The sequence below is a fragment of the Eschrichtius robustus genome, chromosome 1, assembly GCF_028021215.1.
Source record: "Eschrichtius robustus isolate mEscRob2 chromosome 1, mEscRob2.pri, whole genome shotgun sequence".
NCBI lineage: Eukaryota > Metazoa > Chordata > Mammalia > Artiodactyla > Eschrichtiidae > Eschrichtius > Eschrichtius robustus.
Window position 1 is genome coordinate 120,870,123 of NC_090824.1, and position 18,793 is coordinate 120,888,915.

At 39.1% G+C, this 18,793-nt stretch overlaps 1 protein-coding gene across 2 annotated transcripts in view; it reads right to left on the bottom strand.

Moving 5' to 3' along the window:
- MYO1E (myosin IE) overlaps positions 1-18,793 on the bottom strand; it is a 202,243-nt gene that overhangs the window by 90,178 nt on the left and 93,272 nt on the right. For both annotated transcript variants that reach the window (XM_068552626.1, XM_068552635.1), the window contains 2 exons: positions 18,391-18,480; positions 15,254-15,348 (listed from right to left, as the gene is read on the bottom strand). In XM_068552626.1, coding sequence (XP_068408727.1) covers positions 15,254-15,348; positions 18,391-18,480 — 185 coding nt within the window. The remainder of the gene's footprint in view (positions 1-15,253; positions 15,349-18,390; positions 18,481-18,793) is intronic.

The following is an 18,793-nucleotide window of genomic DNA, read 5'->3' on the forward strand; positions in this document are numbered from 1 at the left end:
ACTGTCAATGATACTAATGTAGCTACAGCTGTTGTGTTTTTCTCTCGGCACTGCCTGGAGTCCACATTCACTTCCTATTCCTTTAATTCCTTCAGAGGCTTATGGAATGTCACACATCAGTTTCCTCTTTGCCTTTCCAACTCAGGTCAGGCCCTCATAACCTCACTACATATCTGTATTTGCTCAAGATCCCATCACTTTTCTACCCATAGACTCGTCTTTTTGAACCAGCCTTCCGTGGTATCGTGCCTCTGCTCAGAGACCTGCAAGACATCACCAAGGCCTGAAGGTTTATCTGCAGATCACCCAGCCTGGGAATGAGGATTTCAGGAGGCTTAGTCTTGGTGCTCAACTAGAATCAATTGGGGGGCTTGAAAAAAGATATTGGATGCCCTGGGCGCACCATAAATCAGTTGAAAGAGAATTTTGAGAAGGGTAGCCTAGATGTCTTTATAGGCACTGAGCGAACAGGGCAATTCAGGAATGGGAGATATTTATCCCTGGAAAGTTAAATTAGTGAACGTAAGGCACAGTGGATGAAATCAGCATCAACAGGAGCCACTCTCCCTGACCTGTCTGCCAGTGAGCTCTTGGGGAAGACTCGGGAAACATTAAGGCAAATCCTGGCTGTTTATTCCTGATAGAACTTAACCTACGGGATGGTAGGGGCTGACAGGACAAAGGGTAGGTTAATACAAAGGGGTTGGCCTACACGGAGCCAGGACAGGAAAAATCAACAGCAGACACGATGGGTTTTCCCCAAGTGAACAGACTACTGAGGAGCAGACTACTGCCTCCAGATAAAAGTGGGGGCCATGACATGACGACACTAGCCACTGTGATCATCCCTCGGCTCAGAATCCAACCCTCTAATGGTAATCCAGCAACCCTCATGGACTGTGTTCCAGGGAAATAACCAACAGAGCAGTCCAGCACAGGCAGAATTCTCCTTATAAAATCATGAACTGGGGTCTACTTCACACTCACCTGTGAGTCTGGTTGGCCAGTCAGTCAACCTGAGGCTGCTCAACTCCAGCTATTTTGACAAATCAAGTCTGTACATGTTTGCAAAACTCAGGACCAACAACTGATCAACAACAAAGGAGGCAAGAATATACAATGGAGAAAGGACAGCCTCTTCAATAAGTGGTGCTGGGAAAACTGGACAGCTACATGTAAAAGGATGAAACTAGAACACTCCCTAACACCATACACAAAAACAAACTCAAAATGGATTAAAGACCTAAATGTAAGACCAGATACTATAAAACTCCTAGAGGAAAACATAGGCAGAACACCCTCTGACATAAATCACAGCAATACTTTTTGGATCCGTCTCCTAAAGCAAAGGAAAGAAAAGCAAAAATAAACAAATGGGATCTAATTAAGCTTAAGAGGTTTTGCATAGCAAAGGAAACCGTTGACAAAACGAAAAGACAACCTACTGAATGGGAGAAAATATTTGCAAATGAAATGACCAATAAAGCGTTAATATCCAACATATATAAACAGCTCATAGAATTCAACATCAAAGAAATAAACAACCTGATAAAAAATGGGCAGAAGAAGTGAACATTTTTCCAAAGAGGAAATGCAGGTGGCCAACAGGCACATGAAAAGGTGCTCAACATCACTAATTATCAGGGAAATGCAAATCAAAACCACAATGAGATATCACCTCACACATGTCAGAAAGGCCATCATCGAAAAGAACACAACTAACAAATGTTGGCGAGGATGTGGAGAAAAGGGAACCCTCATACACTGCTGGTAGGAATATAGATTGGTGCAACCATTGTGGAAAAAAGTATGGAGATTTTTCAAAAAACTAAAAATAGAACTACTCGAATAGAATGACCCAGCAATTCCACTCTTGGGTATATATCCGAAAAAAACAAAAACACCAATTGGAAAAGACACATGTACTCCAATGTTCATTGCAGTTCATACAATGTTCATATAATTTTAAAATTATATTACTTACAATTGCTAAGACACAGAAGCAACCTAAGTGTCCATCAACAGATGAATGGATAAAGAAGATGTAGTATATATACACAATGCAATATTCTTCAGCCATAAAAAAGAAAGAAATTTTGCCTTTGCAGCAGCATGGATGGACTTGGAGGGCATTATGCTAAGTGATATAAGTCAGAGAAAGACAAATACTGTATGACATCACTTATATGTGGAATCTAATAAATACAACAAACTAGTGAATGTTAACAAAAAAGAAACAGACTCAGAGAACAAACTAGTGGTTATCAGTGGGAGGTGGGGAGGGGCAAGATAGTGGTGGGAGATTAAGGAGTACAAACTAATATGTATAAAGTAAGCTACAAGGATATATGGTACAACACAGGGAATATAGCCAATATTTTATAGTAAATATAAAGGGAGTATAAACTTTAAAAAGTGTGAATCACTGTATTATACACCTGTGCATATCACCGTACATCAGCTATACTTCAATTAAAAAAACAAACTCAGGGCTAAGGCTTGGATGGAGGTCTGCACTTGAGAAAGCAGCTTGTCTTCTTCCTTGATTTCTTTGTTTTTAAATTCAATTTGTTACACTGATTTCTATCCAGAAATAATCAGCTGCCAGCCCATCCTGTCACCGTATCCACCTCTTCAGAAAACATGAGATTGGGAGGGAACTGATAACATTGCTTCTATGTGCTGCATTATCCCATCCAAGCGTACACATTTCCTGGTCATCCCTTTGTAATGTACAGCTATATCGAATCACTATGTTGTGCATCTAGCTCTAACATTGTGCTGTAGGTCAATCATACTTCAATTTTAAAAAATCATAAAACTTTTTTTCTTATCACATTAATATAATTTTCTTTTAAAAAACTTCTTTAGGTCTTCCCTGGTGGCGCAGTGGTTGAGAGTCTGCCTGCCGGTGCAAGGGACGCGGGTTCGAGCCCTGGTCTGGGAGGGTCCCACATGCCGCGGAGCAACTGGGCCCGTGAGCCACAATTACTGAGCCTGTGCATCTGGAGCCTGTGCTCCGCAACAGGAGAGGCCGCGATGGTGAGAGGCCCGCGCACCGCGATGAGGAGTGGCCCCCACTTGCTGCGACTAGAGAGAGCCCTCACACAGAAACGAAGACCCAACACAGCCATAAATAAATAAATCAAAAAAAAAAAAAAAAACTTCTTTAAATGTATTTGACCTTCATTTCAGTTTCTTCTATAGCATGATTTAAAATGCATAAAATATGTATTGTCATGGAAATCCCAAATATATTTCTCTCTAAAGCTAAATGCTTTAAACAAAAAATATTTATATACATATATTATTAATAAAATGTTTAACAAATCAGATACAAAAATAAATTTAATAATTTATTTTAAAATTAAAAATAGATAAATAAAAAATAAAGCATATGCATTTCATCATGTAGATAAGGTCATATACCAGGGAAATCAGAAGGTGAAAGTCTAAAAGAACACCAGAGAGATTAGATCATCATTAATTTTTAATTTCCTAATTAAAGGATACTAAAAATTCCTAGTCTCTTCAGCTACGGCAGAAGCCCTTTGCACAAGGAGCAGACTTTTCTTCCAGCCCCCAGGAAAACTGGTTTTGTTTGTTTTCTGTTCACAAGTGCATTCAGGTAGGCAGCCCTGGACTCAGCCCTAGCTGAATGAGCACCCAGCTCTCCCATGTCAGTAGCTGCAAACTTGGGCTTCTCTACCCAGAACAGCATTTCCCTGCCTTCCCTTCCCTCAAGCATTATTTGGAAGAGTTCCAAAACCCCCAAACCAGGAGAGACCTCAGAGGTCATCTGGTCAATCAGTTCACTCATAAGTGAAGACATCGAGGCCCAGATGAGTGTTAGGTTTGCTGCCCAGGATCACAGAGCTGGTGAGAGTGAACCACAGCACAGCAGAGATAGCAAATCTACTTTCTCAAAGCAGATGAAGCACAGCTCTTGGGTAGTAAAGAAATTTGTCTGGGGTCTTTGGGAACTGGCCAGTGATTTATGATTAAGAGCTTTGGAAAGCCGTGTCTAAGTTCTGACCCATGGAGAAAATGGAGGCTACAGATATTGGCCCAGATCTTCAGGAGGGCTGCAGACTACCGGTCAGTCATGCAGGCAGTATGTGATTGAGCCCAAATAAAACCTCCGGACAGCAAAGGCTTGGGTGAACTTCCTAGTTGGCAATACTGCCAACTCCCACACCACGATTGGAAGGAGGAAACACCATCCATGACTCCACGGGGAGAGAATGCCCAGAAGCATCACACGTGGACCTCTCCCAGACCTTGCCCTTGTGTCTCTACTTTTTTCTGGTTCTGCTTTGTATCCTTTTGCTCTAATAAAACTGTAACCATAGGCACAGTGCTTTCATGAGGTTTGTGAGTCATTCCAGTAAATTACTGAAATTGAGGGGTTGGTGGGAACCCCGGAACTTGCAGCTGGTGTCTTGTGGAGGACTGTGCCTTTCACGTGTGAAGTTTGGCTTGACTTGGGGTGGTTAGTGTCAGAAGTCAAAGCAGCTCCCTGTTCCACCATCTCCTATATTAAAGCACAGACACTGCAATAGAAATCCCTGGAGCAGGGCCTTCAAGTCTTTGCCACCTGAACACTGGAAAGAAGGATCCTAGAAGTGGGCATGTGTCCTGCTTCAGGGCAAGTGTACCCTGCAGGACAGATTGAGGGGATCCAAGAGAGGGAAAGAGGTGGGTTACGAAAAACAGAAGTAGCTCCAAACTGGAGAAGCTCATGCAACAAGACCATTCCCTTCCTTCTCATCTCACTAGGGGCCTGGGAGGAAGGAAAAAGGGCAAGGGAATATGTTAGAAAACTCATCCTATCCTCTCTCATTTAATTCAAGTCAAGAAAACACCTATCACCTTTCTATTGGCCAGTGACCTCCACTTGGGGTCAAACAGAAGCATTTCCAATTCAACAACCAAACTCATCAACACCCAATGTTCCTTCCAAAGGGCTTCACCTGCAGCTAATTAAATATTTAGCTCTAACTTCCAATTTACAGAAAATTGAAGGAATTAGAGTAATGAGACCATGAGGAAGTAACTGGACCAATCTAAAAGGTGTCTATAGGAAAAGTGGGTTGGTCTCTTGACCAAGTCAACGGGAAAAAAAAAAAAAAAATGGGAGAGGGAAACTGTGGTAGGATTAAAAAAATGACTCATAACCAAATGCAGCCAGTGTTCCTTGATTTACATAAACTGGCAAGAAAGGACATATTTGCCACAATCACAGAAATTTACATATAGACTGCTTATCTTTAGATGATATTAAGTTAGTATTAATTATTTAGTTGTGATAATGGTATTGGGGCTAAGTTAGAAAATGTTACTTTCTAGACATGCATAGAGAAACATTTAGAGGTAAGATGTCATGAAGTCTATATCTTGAAACGCTTCAGTGTTTTTGTTTTATCGTTTTGACTTTGGAGCCCTGTAATGATTTATACAATTATATTACAAAACTAAAATTAAAAAAATTTAAACTCCTAAAATCCAAAATGAAATAAATGACTCTAACTGTAGTTCAAGTTGGCATGCTAATGACACAGAAAAGAATTATTTTAAGGGACTTCTAAAACCCAATATTTTGACTGTACATCCTAAGGACCAAAAAGAACAACAAAAAAATTTAAAGTGAATTCAGTATTGCTACAAATAATGTTGGTATTGTTATCTTCAAGCATTAACAGAATTACTTTATTTGCTTTATCCCATTATTTATTATATAATATATATTATTTATTTATAAGTATACATTTATATATACTTATTTATTTATAGTTTTATGCACCTACACAGTATAGAGCAAGTAACTGTAATAACGTCATCAGAAATCGAGGTTTTCAATGTAAGAAAAATGGGATACAAATATAAAAACCAAAGAAGTAAAAACCCTATAATCTTAAAAATGAACTGGGGGATTTCCCTGGCAGTCCAGTGGTTAAGACTCTGCAATTCCACTGCAGGGGGCACAGGTTTGATCCCTGGTCTGGCAACCAAGATACCACATGCTACGTGGTGAGAAAATTACAAAAAAAAAAAAAAAAGAATTGAACTGGACATTATCAGTATGAACTCATGTTTCATTTTTTTCTTAAAAAGTTCATATTCCTTGCCTTTGTCCTCTGAAAAGAATAAGAAGCACTGTTAACAGACAGCAGTGAGCACTCTTAGTGACTAGATTGATGGTCTCTAAATACTATTTCCCATTAAAATGAACCAGGGCTTTTTGATGAAATGGCTGATTCCAGGGCTTGGCAGAAAAGGTACAAGATGAGCCTGGAACATCTTTTTTTTTTTTTTAAATCATCTTTATTAGAGTATAATTGCTTTACAGTGGCGTGTTTCTGCTATATAACAAACTGAGTCAGCTATACATATACATGTATATGTAGAGTGAGTCAGCTCTATGTATACATATGTCCCCATATCCCCTCGCTCTTGTGTCTCCCTCCCACCCACCCTATCCCACCCCTCTAGGTGGTCAACAAAGCACCAAGCTGATCGCGCTGTGCTATGCGGCTGCTTCCCACTAGCTATCTATTTTACATTTGGTAGTGTATGCATGTCCATGCCACTCTCTTACTTCGTCCCAGCTTACCCTTCCCCCTCCCTGTGTCCTCAAGTCCATTCTCTACATGTGCCCTTATTCCTGTCCTGCCCCTAGGATCTTCAGAACCATTTTATTTTTTTATTTTATTTTTAATTTTTTTAATTTATTTATGGCTGTGTTGGGTTTTGGCTTCTGTGCGAGGGCTTTCTCCAGTTGTGGCAAGCGGGGGCCACTCTTCATCGCGGTGTGCGGGCCTCTCACTATCGCGGCCTCTCTTGTTGCGGAGCACAGGCTCCAGACGCGCAGGCTCAGTAATTGTGGCTCACGGGCCCAGCTGCTCCGCGGCACAAGGGATCTTCCCAGACCAGGGCTTGAACCCGTGTCCCCTGCATTGGCAGGCAGACCCTCAACCACTGCGCCACCAAGGAAGCCCTATTTTATTTTTTTAGATTCCATATATATGTGATAACATACAGTATTTGTTATTCGCTTTCTGACTTACTTCACTGTGTATGACAGTCTCTAGGTCCATCCACCTCACTACAAATAACTCAATTTCATTTCTTTTTATGGCTGAGTAATATTCCATTGTATACATGTGCCACATCTTCTTTATCCATTCATCTGTCGATGGACACTTAGGTTGCTTCCATGTCCTGGCTATTGTAAACAGAGCTGCAGTGAACATTGTGGTACATGACTCTTTTTGAATTATGGTTTTCTCAGGGTATATGCCCAGTAGTGGGATTGCTAGGTCATGTGGTAGTTCTACTTTTAGTTGTTTAAGGAACCTCCAAACTGTTCTCCATAGTAGCTGTATCAGTTACATTCCCCCCAACAGTGCAACAGGGTTCCCTTTTCTCCACACCCTCTCCAGCATTTATTGTTTCTAGATTTTTTGACGATGGCCGTTCTGACTGCTGTGAGGTGATACTTCATTGTAGTTTTGATTTGTATTTCTCTAATGGTTAGGGATGTTGAGCATCCTTTCATGTGTTTGTTGACAATCTGTATATCTTCTTTGGAGAAATGTCTATTTAGGTCTTCTGCCCATTTTTGGATTGGGTTGTTTGTTTTTTTCATACTGAGCTGCATGAGCTGCTTGCATATTTTGGAGATTAATCTTTTGTCAGCTGCTTTGTTTGCAAATATTTTCCCTAATTCTGAGAGTTGTCTTTTCGTCTTGCTTATGGTTTCTTTTGCTGTGCAAAGCTTTTAAGTTTCACTAGGTCCCATTTATTTATTTTTGTTTTTATTTCCATTTCTCTAGGAGTTGGGTCAAAAAGGATCTTGCTTTGATTTATGTTAGAGTGTTCTGCCTATGTTTTCCTCTAAGAGATTTATAGTGTCTGGCCTTACATTTAGGTCTTTAATCCATTTTGAGTTTATTTTTGTGTATGGTGTTAGGGAGTGTTCTGATTTCATTATTTTACATGTACCTGCCCAGTTTTCCTAGCACCACTTAATTGAAGAGACTGTCTTTCCTCCACTGTATATTCTTGCCTACTTTATTAAAGATAAGGTGACCATATGTGCATAGATTTATCCTGTTCCATTGAGCTATATTTCTGTTTTTGTGCCAGTACCATACTGTCTTGATTACTGTAGCTTTGTAGTATAGTGTGAAGTCAGGGAGCCTGATTCCTCCAGCTCCGTTTTTTTTTTTTCTCAACATTGCTTTGACTATTTGGGGTCTTTTGTGTTTCCATACAACTTGTGAAATTTTTTGTTCTAGTTCTGTGAAAAATACCATTGGTGGTTTGACAGGGATTGTACTGAATCTGTAGATTGCTTTGGGCAGTATAGTCATTTTCACAGTGTTGATTCTTCCAATCCAAGAACATGGTATATCTCTCCATCTGTTTGTATCGTCTTTAATTTCTTTCATCAGTGTCTTATAGTTTTCTGCATACAGGTCTTTTGTCTCCTTAGGTAGGTTTATTCCTAGGTATTTTATTCTTTTTGTTGCAATGGTAAATGGGAGTGTTTCCTTAATTTCCCTTTCAGATTTTTCATCATTAGTGTATAGGAATGCAAGAAATTTCTGTGCATTAATTTTGTATCCTGTTACTTTACAAAATTCATTGATTAGCTCTAGTAGTTTTCTGGTGGCATCTTTAGAATTCTCTATGTATAGTATCATGTCATCTGCAAACAGAGACACTTTTACTTCTTCTTTTCCAATTTGGACTCCTTTTCTTTCTTTTTCTTCTCTGATTGATGTAGCTAAAAGTTCCAAAACTATGTTGAATAATAGTGGTGAGAGTGGACAACCTTGTCTTGCTCCTGACCTTTGTGGAAATGGTTTCCATTTTTCACCATTGAGAATGATATTGGCTGTGGGTTTGTCATATATGCCCTTTATTATGTTGAGGTAAGTCCCCTCTATGCCTACTTTCTGGAGGGTTTTTATCATAAATCGGTGTTGAATTTTGTCAAAAGCTTTCTCTGCGTCTATTGAGATGATCATATGGTTTCTTTCCTTCAATTTGTTAATATGGTGTATCACATTGATTGATTTGCATACATTGAAGAATCCTTGCATTCCTGGGATAAACCCCACTTGATCATGATGTGTGATCCTTTTAATGTGCTGTTGGATTCTGTTTGCTAGTATTTTGTTGAGGATTTTTGCATCTATGTTTATCAGTGATATTGGCCTGTAGTTTTCTTTTTGGGGGACATCTTTGTCTGGTTTTGGTATCAGGGTGATGGTGGCCTTGTAGGATGAGTTTGGGAGTGTTCCTCCCTCCGCTATATTTTGGAAGAGTTTGAGAAGGGTAGGTGTTAGCACTTCTCTAAATGTTAGAATTTGCCTGTGAAACCATCTGGTCCTGGGCTTTTGTTTGTTGGAAGATTTTTAATCACAGTTTCAATTTCATTACTTGTGATTGGTCTGTTTATAGTTTCTATTTCTTCCGGGTTCAGTCTCAGAAGGTTGTGCTTTTCTAAGAACTTATCCATTTCTTCCAGGTTGTCCATTTTATTGGCATATAGTTGCTTGTAAGTAATCATTCATAATCCTTTGTATTTCTGCAGTGTCAGTTGTTACTTCCTTTTTCATTTCTAATTCTATTGAGTCTTCTCCCTTTTTTCCTTGATGAGTCTGGCTAATGGTTTATCAATATTGTTTATCTTCTCAAAGAACCAGCTTTTAGTTTTATTGATCTTTGCTATTGTTTCCTTCATTTCTTTTTCATTTATTTCTGATCTGATCTCTATGATTTCTTTCCTTCTGCTAACTTTGGGGTTTTTTTGTTCTTCTTTCTCTAATTGCTTTAGGTGTAAGGTCAGGTTGTTTATTTGAGATGTTTCTTGTTTCTTGAGGTAGGACTGTATTGCTATAAACTTCCCTCTTAGAACTGCTTTTGCTGCATCCCATAGGTTTTGGGTTGTCGTGTTTTCATTGTCATTTGTTTCTAGGTATTTTTAGATTTCCTCAGTGATCTCTTGGTTATTTAGTAGTGTATTGTTTAGCTTCCGTGTGTTTGTATTTTTTACAGTTTTTTTCCAGTAATTGATATCTAGTCTCATAGTGTTGTAGTAAGAAAAGATATTTGATACAATTTCAATTTTCTTAAATTTACCAAGGCTTAATTTGTGACCCAAGATATGATCTATCCTGGAGAATGTTCCATGAGCACTTGAGGTGAAAGTGTATTCTGTTGTTTTTGGATGGAATGACCTACAAATATCAATTAAGTCCCTCTTGTTTAACGTCATTTAAAGCTTGTGTTTCCTTATTTATTTTCATTTTGGATCATCTGTCCATTGGTGAAAGTGGGGTGTTTAAGTCCCCTACTATTATGATGTTACTGTCAATTTCCCCTCTTATGGCTGTTAGCGTTTGCCTTATGTACTGAGGTGCTCCTATGTTGGGTGCATAAATATTTACAATTGTTATATCTTCTTCTTGCATTGATCCCTTGATCATTATGTAGTGTCGTTCCTTGTCTCTTGTAATAGTCTTTATTTTAAAGTCCATTTTGTCTGATATGAGAATTGCTACTCCAGCTTTCCTCTGATTTCCATTTGCATGGAATATCTTTTTCCATTCCCTCACTTTCAGTCTGTATATGTCCCTGGGTCTGAAGTGGGTCTCCTGTAGACAGCATATATATGGGACTTGTTTTTGTATCCATTCAGCCAGTCTATGTCTTTTGGTTGGAGCATTTAATCCATTTACATTTAAGGTAGTTATCGATATGTATGTTCCTTTTACGATTTTCTTAATTGTTTTGGGTTTGTTATTGTAGGTCTTTTCCTTCTCTTGTTTCCTGTCTAGAGAAGTTCCTTTAGCATTTGTTGTAAAGCTGGTTTGGTGGTGCCGAATTCTCTTAGCTTTTGCTTGTCTGTAAAGGGTTTAATTTCTCCATCAAATCTGAATGAGATCCTGGCTGGGTAGAGTAATCTTGGTTGTAGGTTTTTCCCTTTCATAACTTTAAATATGTCCTGCCACTCCCTTCTGGCTTGCAGAGTTTCTGCTGAGAAATCAGCTGTTAACCGTATGGAGATTCCCTTGTATGTTATTTGTTGCTTCTCCCTTGCTACTTTTAATATTTTTCTTTGAATTTAATTTTGGATAGTTTCATTAATATGTGTCTTGGCGTGATTCTCCTTGGATTTATCCTGTATGGGACTCTCTGTGCTTCCTGAACTTGATTAACTATTTCCTTTCCCATATTAGGGAAGTTTTCAACTATAATCTCTTCAAATATTTTCTCAGTCCCTTTCTTTTTCTTGTCTTCTTCTGGGACCCCTATAATTAGAATGTTGGTGCGTTTAATGTTGTCCCAGAGGTCTCTGAGATTGTCCTCAATTCTTTTCATTCTTTTTTCTTTATTCTGCTCTGCAGTAGTTATTTCCACGATTTTATCTTCCAGGTCACTTATCTGTTCTTCTGCCTCAGTTATTCTGCCACTGATTCCTTCTAGAGAATTTTTAATTTCATTTATTGTGTTGTTCATCATTGTTTGTTTGCTCTTTAGTTCTTCTAGGTCCTTGTTAAATGTTTCTTGTGTTTTCTCCATTCTATTTCTGAGATTTTGGATAATTGTTACTATCACTACTCTGAATTCTTTTTCAGGTACACTGCCTATTTCCTCTTCATTTGTTTGGTCTGGTGGGTATTTACCTTGCTCCTTCATCTGCTGTGTGTTTCTCTGTGTTCTCATTTTGCTTAACTTACTGTGTTTGGGGTCTCCTTTTCGCAGGCTGCAGGTTCGTAGTTCCCTTTGGTTTTGGTGTCTTCTCCCAGTGGGTAAAGTTGGTTTAGTGGGTTGTGTAGGCTTCCTGGTGGAGGGGACTGGTGCCTGTGTTCTGGTGGATGAGGCTGGATCTTGCCTTTCTGGTGGGCAGGACCGCATCCAGTGGTGTATTTTGGGGTGTCTGTGAACTTATTACGATTTTAGGCAGCCTCTCTGCTAATGGGTAGGCTTGTGTTCCTGTCTTGCTATTTGTTTGACATGGGGTGTCCAGCACTGGAGCTTGCTGGTTGTTGAGCGGAGCTGGGTCTTAGCATTGAGACAGAGATCTCTGGGAGAGCTCTCGCCGATTGATATTATGAGGGGCTGGGAGGTCTCTGGAGGACTGATGTCCTGAACTCGGCTCTCCCACCCCAGAGGCTCAGGCCTGACACCCAGCCGGAGCACCAAGACCCTGTCAGCCACACGGCTTTTGGGAAGTCTGAGGTCTTCTGCCAGCATTCAGTAGGTGTTCTGTAGGAGTTGTTCCACATGTAGATGTATTTTTGATGTATTTGTGGGGAGGAAGGTGATCTCCTTCCTCCCCACAAATACAGACGTCTTACTCCTCTGCCATCTTGAAGGTCCTCCGGTTGCTCTACTTTTTATACTGTACCATTCACCTTTTATTTAGTTTTGTTTTTTGATTTTTGAACAAATTTTGAACTTGATATTTTTAGATAATTTAAAAGTCATTAACATATCTGCATTGCCCATTCCTATCACAATCACATACAGGTACCATCTGTACCTATAAATGGAGTTATGTGTTTTTTAGCCTGATTTCCTTATCCCTACTTTATAGGAACATATTTCTTTATAAATCTTGTATATTCCATATATAAGATATGAAAGGGTTTAATAAGGCTTCCTTGTAGATTTATTTCATCAATTCCTTATCTAAAGCTTCATTTATTTACTTTTCTTTGGGCACATTTCCCAGTGGCAAACCTCCTTTGAACAACACACTTCATCAATGCCCTGAGACAGCTTTAGCAGGTTCAGTCTCAGTCCTGTAGACATTTCTATATCCCAGTGTAAAAGTCACTTGCAGTGTTCAGGTACGGATCCTTGCCATGGCAGCCAGGAAAAGGCCCTGACCTTTGACCCATCCTCCATCCAGGCTCTCTTACTCCCTCCTGGCTGCCCTGCCCCGCTCCTCGGCTCGAGCCTGGAACATCTTAAATAAGGAAACTATCCAACACTACTGGAGTCATGTCAAAGGGACAAAGAAGCCAATACAAAGGGCTCTCACTGGCCAAAGGTAGGACTATTTGAGCCTAAACGAAAACTGCAATGTTGTTCAACAGGTAAGGTATTTAAAATCTACCAATGTAGAATGATATTGAAAACAAAAACATTTTACTTTGCTGCTAGGGCATCAACTCATTGCTTGAAAAATTAGTAAATAAAGACAACAAATCAAGCTTTTTAATCTAATTTTCCCATATAGATTGTATTTTATGATAAACAAATAAAAATTCCAACTAATAAATTAATGTAGAAGGAATAATAGAATTAGAAAATGATTCTTTTTCAACCATCAATTAAATGATGATTGTGAAATGAGAATTTATAATGGATCGACCCACTGGAAATCTGAACATCACACAAAGACAGACCAACAGGCATTAAGTGCACAGCATCAATGATGGAGCATTTTTTTGCCAAATAATTGAACCTGAACCTGATCAAGCTGTTAGATCTGTCAATTTACAGGAATAGAGAGGACAGTGCACAGTCACGGTATACAATTAGGTAACACCAGACTACAGAAAATTCTGCAGGACAAACCTTTTTCTTTAACAAATAAATACCAAGAAAACAAAAAGAACAAGAGAGAAGTGTTAATGACAGACTTGAGAGAGACACAACCAGGACAAAGTGTGAGCCTTTGGAACCTAAATAAAAATGAATCAACTGTTGAAAAGAATTTATAAGACAGTCATGGAACTGAACACTGATAATATTAGATGACATTGAAAGAATTATTCTTTTTTTTCAGGTGTGATAAGAATGATATTTTAGAGGTACACACTAAATTATTGACAAATGAAATGATTTTCTCCCTAGGATTTGCTTTAAATAATCAAGTGGGGCAGGTTGGGAGGACTAGGTGAAACAGGATTGGCCACATATCAATAGTTGTACAAGCTGGATGATAGATACACAGGTGCTTATTATAATTCTCTTTCTAATTTCATGTTTTTCTTTAATTTTCATTTTTGAAAAATGAAGGACTAGTGTGGCTAGCCTAGAGTGCAGTTGTTCATTGCAGTTGGGTACATAGTTCTGTTGTAATTAATTGCCAATTTGGGAAATGCTGTTGAGATAAAGACTTGAAGAATTCATACATAGAAGCTTTTCTTGGCAAATAATCAAGTGACAATAACTATTGGTAGAAAAAATGTGGTTACAATCCCGGACTTATGGATAATCACTATTTTTAAAAAAAATAGGTTAATGATAATCGAACTGACTCTCAGTAAGTTGTATATTGACGGCAAAGTTTTTGCTATAGATTTGGTACTATCATTTACTTTGTGTTTTATCAATCTGATGGAGAAATATTGCAGAATTATCAATAAAATAATTATTTCTTCAAATCCAAGAAAAAAAAAAAAGAAAAATGAAGGACTAAAAAATTAACTAACTAAAAAAGATGAATGCAAACATGACAAAATGTTAAAAATTGTTAAGTTCTAAGTGATGGAAATACAGACGCTTACATTTTCTGTATGTTTGAAAATGTTCGTAATGGTAAACAAAATTGTAAAAGCACTTCAAGCCAGCAAAGACTCAGAGCTAGGTCAGGTTACAAGGACTGTGAAATGTAGTTACAGACACCTAATGCTGGCATTGACCAGTAAGGCCCTCAGAAAATTAAAAGCAAATGATAAAAAAACAAAAATGTTCAAACTCAAACTATTGGACTGGCCAAAAAGTTCGTTCAGGATTTTCTGTGTTATGGAAAAACCCAAACGAACTCTTTGGTCAACCCAATATTAAATTATTAAGGAAAAAGAAGGACCTAGAGAAAAAGACTCCAGCTGACAAAATAGTGACACATGCTTACTATACTTGTAACATAAAGGATTTCCAATTCAGAGTAAAGCCACAATACAATCAAATGGGAGGGGAGGTGTCTTATGATTTTATTTCAGGGCCTGATGACAATCAGAGAAAGATCCAGCTAGAACCATGTGCCCTAAGGCCTTAATGCCTTAAGTGACAGGGGTATAAAAAGCAACCTCACAGAAGCTCGAACCTTTTATGAATTGGAGTTATAAAACAAACTAAGGCAAAGCTAACAGGCTGCTTGCTACTCAGATACGTTAACCAGCCACTGGAATGAGCAACTATTGCAAAAGCATTGCTCCTTGACAGAATCCTAACTACAGCATGGTCTCATGTTCCCTGGCCCTAAGAAGGCTCTTTTCCATACCTGATGATGACACACTGGTTCTCTCTGTCAATTATCATGTTTCTGTACATATTATCTGCAAGAGCATAGATATGTGGTGGGTTTTCATACTGTGCCTGGAAAAGAAAGAAAAACAAAACCATGGTCAGAGCAACACATTACATTTCTTTTCTTGGTCTTGGAAATGAATACACCACTGTATAGTTCCAGTCTTAAAGGTTGCATAATACAAGAATCATAAACTTGCTAAGGTCATGAGGAGGTACACCTAAAACAATGAAGATGGAATTTGGAAGGACTTTTCTGTAGGCCTATGTGTGATTCAGCCTTCAGACATTACCAGTGTCTTCAGATACTCCGATACCACACCCCTCCAACCCAGCAGACCTCTGTAGACCACATTCCGTTTCTAAGTGTTTCTGAAGACATTTGGGCAACAGGTCTTAGGAGGGGCTTACTAAAAACCTGGATCTGACTTGTACTAATTCAGAATTTCTACATAGTTTTTTTTTTCTAAGAGGCAAGTTGAAGATCCTGGGACCCCACAGGAAATTAAGTGAGACTATATGAAAATAAGGAAAAAACTTAAAAACTTTCCATTAGAAGAGGGCAGGAGGTGTGGTTCTTTAAAGAGACAAACAGATTTGACCAGTTTGTCCCATCTCAATATGGAAAACCAAAAAAATCCTACCACGCCAAGATAGCGGGTTTGTGCTTCAGTCTCATGGGATATCTTAGCTATGCATAAATATAAATCCACCAAAAAATTCACTGCGTCAGGACGACTGCAGCCCTGCTTTCTTCAGTTTCTTGGCACCACTTCCACCACTTCCTCAAAAATCACTAAAAAGAATAATACTTCATATGGTGGAAAGCTGGAGAAAGAACACACCTTAAATTTAAGACTATTTACCATAAAAGAGTGAAAAGAAAGCCAAATCCATAGGGAGAAGACATTTAGACTCTGTCTTTCCCTTCTCTGGTTCCCATCTCTAGAGTGGAGATAATAATGTCCATGGTACACATCTCACAAGGTAACTGAGATGAAGGATGGGAAAGTAATTAGAAAAGGTAAGTAAAATGCAGAGGTAAAGCAGAACTTACTTAATCCAGCTTTGAGCCCTGTTACACAACAAGTTACTACAGTGTAAGGGGCCTGGCCCAGAAATTGCCACTCACTGCAAGCTCTGGCGGATCAGAGTGGAGTGACAAGGGGTGAGAGATTGCTCGATGGCTGCACAAACGGTAAGCACTGGTGTTTCCAGCGCCAACGGCTCCCCACATGTGAGCAGGGGGCTCAGAAAGGAAACTGATCAGTGAGGGTCTAGTTTATTCCTGGGGCTGATGGACCGAATAATTCTATACAGGGACAAAAATAATGTCATTCCTGCCTTCACCTCATAGTGAGAAGGGATGCATAGATGGGACTGCAGGATAGAGTCTTAAATTGTCTTCTTCCAGCCCAGACTGTTCATATTATTATCTTTAATACCTCTTTGAAAACAGGGAAACAGGAAAAGAAAAGAGGATGAGGGACTTCTCTGGTGGTCCAGTGGTTAAGACTCCAAGCTTCCACTGCAGTGGGCACGGGTTCAATCCCTGGTTGGGGGAACTAAGATCCTTCATGCTGTGCTGCGTGGCCAGGAAAAAAAAAAAAAAAAAAAAAAGGATGGAAAATGGAAGGAAATGGAGTGGAGAGAAAGCTGTGAGCAGTGGAGGGAAAGGAGTGGGCAAGTCATTGCCCAATAAGGCTTCCAAGTCACTTAGCTAGTTATACTTGACCTCTGCATGTCACTTTTTAGTTTTCAAATTGGTTTCCCATCTATGGACTCATGGTACTTTTCAGCTACTGATGAGAATTATAGGGTAAGCATTTCCTCTACCTGATCTTCCCTTACCCCTGCAAGTCACTGAGACCTGACTTCAACTCCCAGCTTCAACACTCAATATATTCAAGTACTTTACCTCTCTGAGCTCCAGTTTCCTCACCTGTGAAATGGGGATGAAGAGTAATCCATAGCCAGCATAACAGGGCTGATTTATTATTGTTGCAAGTGTAACATAGTACCTGGCACTAAGTAAATACCAATTTTACAACATTCTGTTACCATTAGCAGTTAAAAATAAATATCTTTTTAAAAATTCTAGGGCATTTCTTTAAAGAGAACTCTTCAAACGATGAATGGTCTGAAAGGGACTCATGCAGCAATGGTTTTCAGAGAAATGGGAAGAAACAACACGAATACACAGCATTTCCACCCACCCCGCTTTGGCTGTCGTTGAGGACGCCAAGCCAGCTCCGTGCCTGCTGCCCCGGGGCCCTGCTGATCAGGGCGCCAGGGCAGGGCCCAGCCTCTACTGACAGTGTTTCCCTTGTGCTGGGCTCCCATAAAGGCAGCATTATCAAAGGTCTTTCGCGTGGCAGCCTCCTTCGGCTCCAGCTACCAGCACCATTCATCTGGCAACAATGGGGTGGGCTCTTGCTCTGGGTAAATTGCCTTCCACTTCAACTGATGAATTTGTGTGGGCTCCCTTTTGTTTGTTTTCCAGGGGTCAGGATTAATGAACGCTCTTGTGCTTCTGCTGCAAAGGAAAGAGGGAAGGAAAAAGATGCAGAGATGGGTAGGCCTGGGGAAGTGATGGAGCCATGGGATGAAATATATTAATTAGGATTATGGATTCTATTTTTAATCACACAACTGAAATGGCTATGGAGCTGGGTCTGAATAGAGATCAGGGTCACATTAATAAATGAAGTAATAAAAGATTCATTTTCCACGTTCCACTCATAGCCACAGCTTAAGTGATTTGCAGAGAAAAGTTCCCGTTGCCCTATTTGTTTTTTTTTACCGAGTAGTGTTTTTTTTTAGTCCTTAGAATTTTGTGACATATGTGGAAGGAGGAAGATGCCTGAAGCTGTAAGTCCTACATCCTGTTTAACTAATTTTGTATATAATGTTCCAATAATAATACTCCTATGCTTTTTTGAGCTGTTCTAAAGAACAGCACATTATTAAAAATCAAACAACGTCACCTACTTGCGTTTCCCCGATAAATAATTCATAATAAGAAAATGCAAATGTATTGCAAACTTCCAATTGCCCACGCATCATAAAAGCCCCCAAACACTACAGTAATTTATGTGGCATGTAACTTACCGCTCCTTGGTACATTTCAATTTCCTTTTCCCCAAAATATGGCATCTGCTTGAAAGGGTTGACTGAGATTAATACAGATCCTATATATGTCTGAGTTTAAATCCAGTTAAGGTCTATCATTAATCTTCATAGCTACACATTTTTTGAATTAAGCAACCAGATGTTATCAAGAATTCATCATGATTGTCCCAACGAAAAGCTCACATGTTTGTCATCTAAAAGATTACAAATAAAGACAAAAGCCATTACCAACTAGCTCAGGTTTTGTTCTTCAGGAAGAGTAATGAACTTAATTACCAAAGTGTTACTAAAAGAAATTGTTATTTTAAGTGAATTGAAGCACATTCTTTCAAGACTGGTGACATGCACAGCTAGGAAAAAACAAATGACCGAGGAGTAAAAA